Genomic DNA, 2,789 nt, shown 5'->3' on the forward strand with positions numbered 1-2,789 from the left:
TCAGCCCTGGGATTTCTTTGGAAGGAATGATGCTAAAGCTGAAACTCCAGTACTTTGGCCACCTCATGCGAAGAGTTGACTCATTGGAAAAGACTCTGATGCTGGGAGGGATTGGGGGCAGGAGGAGAAGGGGACGACAGAGGATGAGATGGCTGGATGGCATCACTGACTCGATGGACATGAGTCTGAGTGAACTCCGGGAGTTGGTGATGGACAGGGAGGCCTGGCGTGCTGCGATTCATGGGGTCTCGAAGAGTCGGACACGACTGAGTGACTGAACTGAACTGAACTAATGGGATAAAAAAATAACCATCACTACTATGTTTCCAAGTTTTTTAGAAAGTTACCTTAACAGCTCAAGTAAGAGGTGAAGACAAACTTTTGTGATGACAGAAAAACACACCCGGGAGCAGCATTTCTGTGGTGAGCTTACACTGCGACCCTGATCTACAGAATCACAACCTACACAGCTACACAATCATAACCTACACAACTACACAATCATAACCCACACAACTACACAATTATAACCTACAAACTACACAATTATAACCTACACCCCCAGGCTACAGGACTACTCTTCCCTGGCAAATATGTACCATTCTGATATTTTCAATGAAATAAATATGAAAGAATTCTGTTTGAAAATCTACTCTGTGTGTGCAGATTCTACTTTTAGATGGCTTTTTATTGAGTATATTTGACAAATGACACTGCAAAAATTTAAAGTGCACAATATATTAATTTGATTTATATTTATAATTTACATTTGTTTATATAATCTGGTCCCATCAATTCATGGGAAATAAATGGGGAAACAGCGGAAACAGTGTCAGACTTTATTTTTCTGGGCTCCAAATCACTGCAGATGGCAATTGCAGCCATGAAATTAAAAGACGATTACTCCTTGGAAGGAGTTATGACCAACCTAGATAGCATATTGAAAAGCAGAGACATTACTTTGCCAACAAAGGTCTGTCTAGTCAAGGCTATGGTTTTTCCAGTGGTCATGTATGGATGTGAGAGTTGGACTGTGAAGAAAGCTGAGTGCCAAAGAACTGATGCTTTTGAACTGTGGTGTTGGAGAAGACTCTTGAGAGTCCCTTGGACTACAAGGAGATCCAACCAGTCCATTCTAAAGGAGATCAGCCCTGGGTGTTCTTTGGAAGGAATGATGCTAAAGCTGAAACTCCAGTACTTTGGCCACCTCATGCGAAGAGTTGACTCATTGGAAAAGACTCTGATGCTGGGAGGGATTGGGGGCAGGAGGAAAAGGGGACGACAGAGGATGAGATGGCTGGATGGCATCACTGACTCGATGGATATGAGTTTGAGTGAACTCCGGGAGTTGGTGATGGACAGGGAGGCCTGGCTTGCTGCAATTCATGGGGTCGCAAGGAGTCAGATACGACTGAGTGGCTGAAGTGACTGAACTGATACATAATTTACATTGTATATAATGTATATTAATTTACATTTATATATTGTACTTTGATTGATGTAGTAATATTTAGCACCTCTATCTCAGCACATAATTATAGTACAATACTGTTGCCTACATTCATTACACTGCACATTAGATCTCTATGTCTTACTTACTACTCATTGCAAATCTGTACCCCCTAAGGGTCTGATACAAGCACTTGTATTAAGGCGAAACTATCTTTTATTAATATCTTGGTTTTTAAATGAAGAAACAAACAAATCCAACAGAAATCCAAAACCTAAAATCACATCATGATTACATTGTGTTTCTTTACCTTCTTTTGCTGGCGGGATGGTTGGAGGGAACGTCGGTGGTTGAGTAGGAAGCGATTCTGAAAAGCAGAGAAAGAACATCAGTTAACCGTCTCATCTGTGAAGAGAGGGAGGTCATGGAGTCATAACTCTTCAGGGGAGTCAATGATTCTGACAGCTGTCTTCTTTGAGAACGCAGTGAATTTAGGGCCCACTGTAAATCAGCCAAAGCCCATGAAAGCTGGTTCCAACCATCTCCTCAGCCTCAGACCTAAGGCTTGAAATGCCATTTTGCCACAGTTCAGTTTTCCCAGCGGGAGTCAACGCACTCAAAGCATCAACTTCAAAGTGGTTTCAACGCTGATTTAAGGCGGGAGCCCTGCCAACCTATTTCAGATCTGTCTCTGGCTGCTTTCACCCATAACGTAAACCCATTCTGCCTAAGGACGGACCATCAATCCACGTTCAATAGCACTCCCTCCCTTTTTACCCTGAGTTCTCAGGACGTAGTCCCCAGGAGAGCCTGGTTCGCCCTCGGCCATGGTCAGACTGTGCCTGGGAAACTCAGCTCTGTGAACCACGCAGCAGGACACTGGAAGGCTGTGTCCTGATCAACTTAACCTGGGTGAGGAGGGGTGAGAACTGCGTCAAATGCAGAAGTGCGGTTTGGTTAAAGGCCGTGGATGTAGTCACGTAAGAGCTGTGACTTTCCTACCAATTCACATGGCAGAGCACCGGGATGTTACGGCATCATTACGTGGATTAAACATCCTAATATTATTTTTTTGCATATTCTTTTTTTTTTAATTCTTATTTGACACTAAAGAAAACTTGAGAATATTATTTTTCTTATCCCAGTATAATACAAGGGAAAACTCTCAACTAATCAGGGGGATGTTTAGTCTCTGGAGACAGTAAGTGCCAAATAGTTGGAAGGATTTGAGCTCAGGCAGACTGTTTGCTGTGAATGTTGTAAAGGGAACGCCTTCTCTGGCAGGAAGGTTGCTGCTGCTGCTGCTGCTGCTGCTAAGTTGCTTTGTGTCCGACTCTGC

The 2,789-nt window shown here is 43.2% G+C and overlaps 1 protein-coding gene across 4 annotated transcripts in view; it reads right to left on the reverse strand.

The window, feature by feature from the left end:
* COL14A1 (collagen, type XIV, alpha 1) overlaps positions 1 to 2,789 on the reverse strand; it is a 270,892-nt gene that overhangs the window by 105,452 nt on the left and 162,651 nt on the right. For all 4 annotated transcript variants that reach the window (XR_825786.1, XR_825785.1, XM_010846187.1 and 1 more), the window contains exon 25: positions 1,761 to 1,817. Coding sequence is in view for 2 of the 4 variants with exons in the window: in XM_010846187.1 (XP_010844489.1) it covers positions 1,761 to 1,817 (57 nt within the window). In the remaining 2 variants the exon portion in view is untranslated. The remainder of the gene's footprint in view (positions 1 to 1,760; positions 1,818 to 2,789) is intronic.

The sequence above is a fragment of the Bison bison genome, unplaced genomic scaffold (assembly GCF_000754665.1).
Source record: "Bison bison bison isolate TAMUID 2011002044 unplaced genomic scaffold, Bison_UMD1.0 scf7180017864233, whole genome shotgun sequence".
NCBI lineage: Eukaryota > Metazoa > Chordata > Mammalia > Artiodactyla > Bovidae > Bison > Bison bison.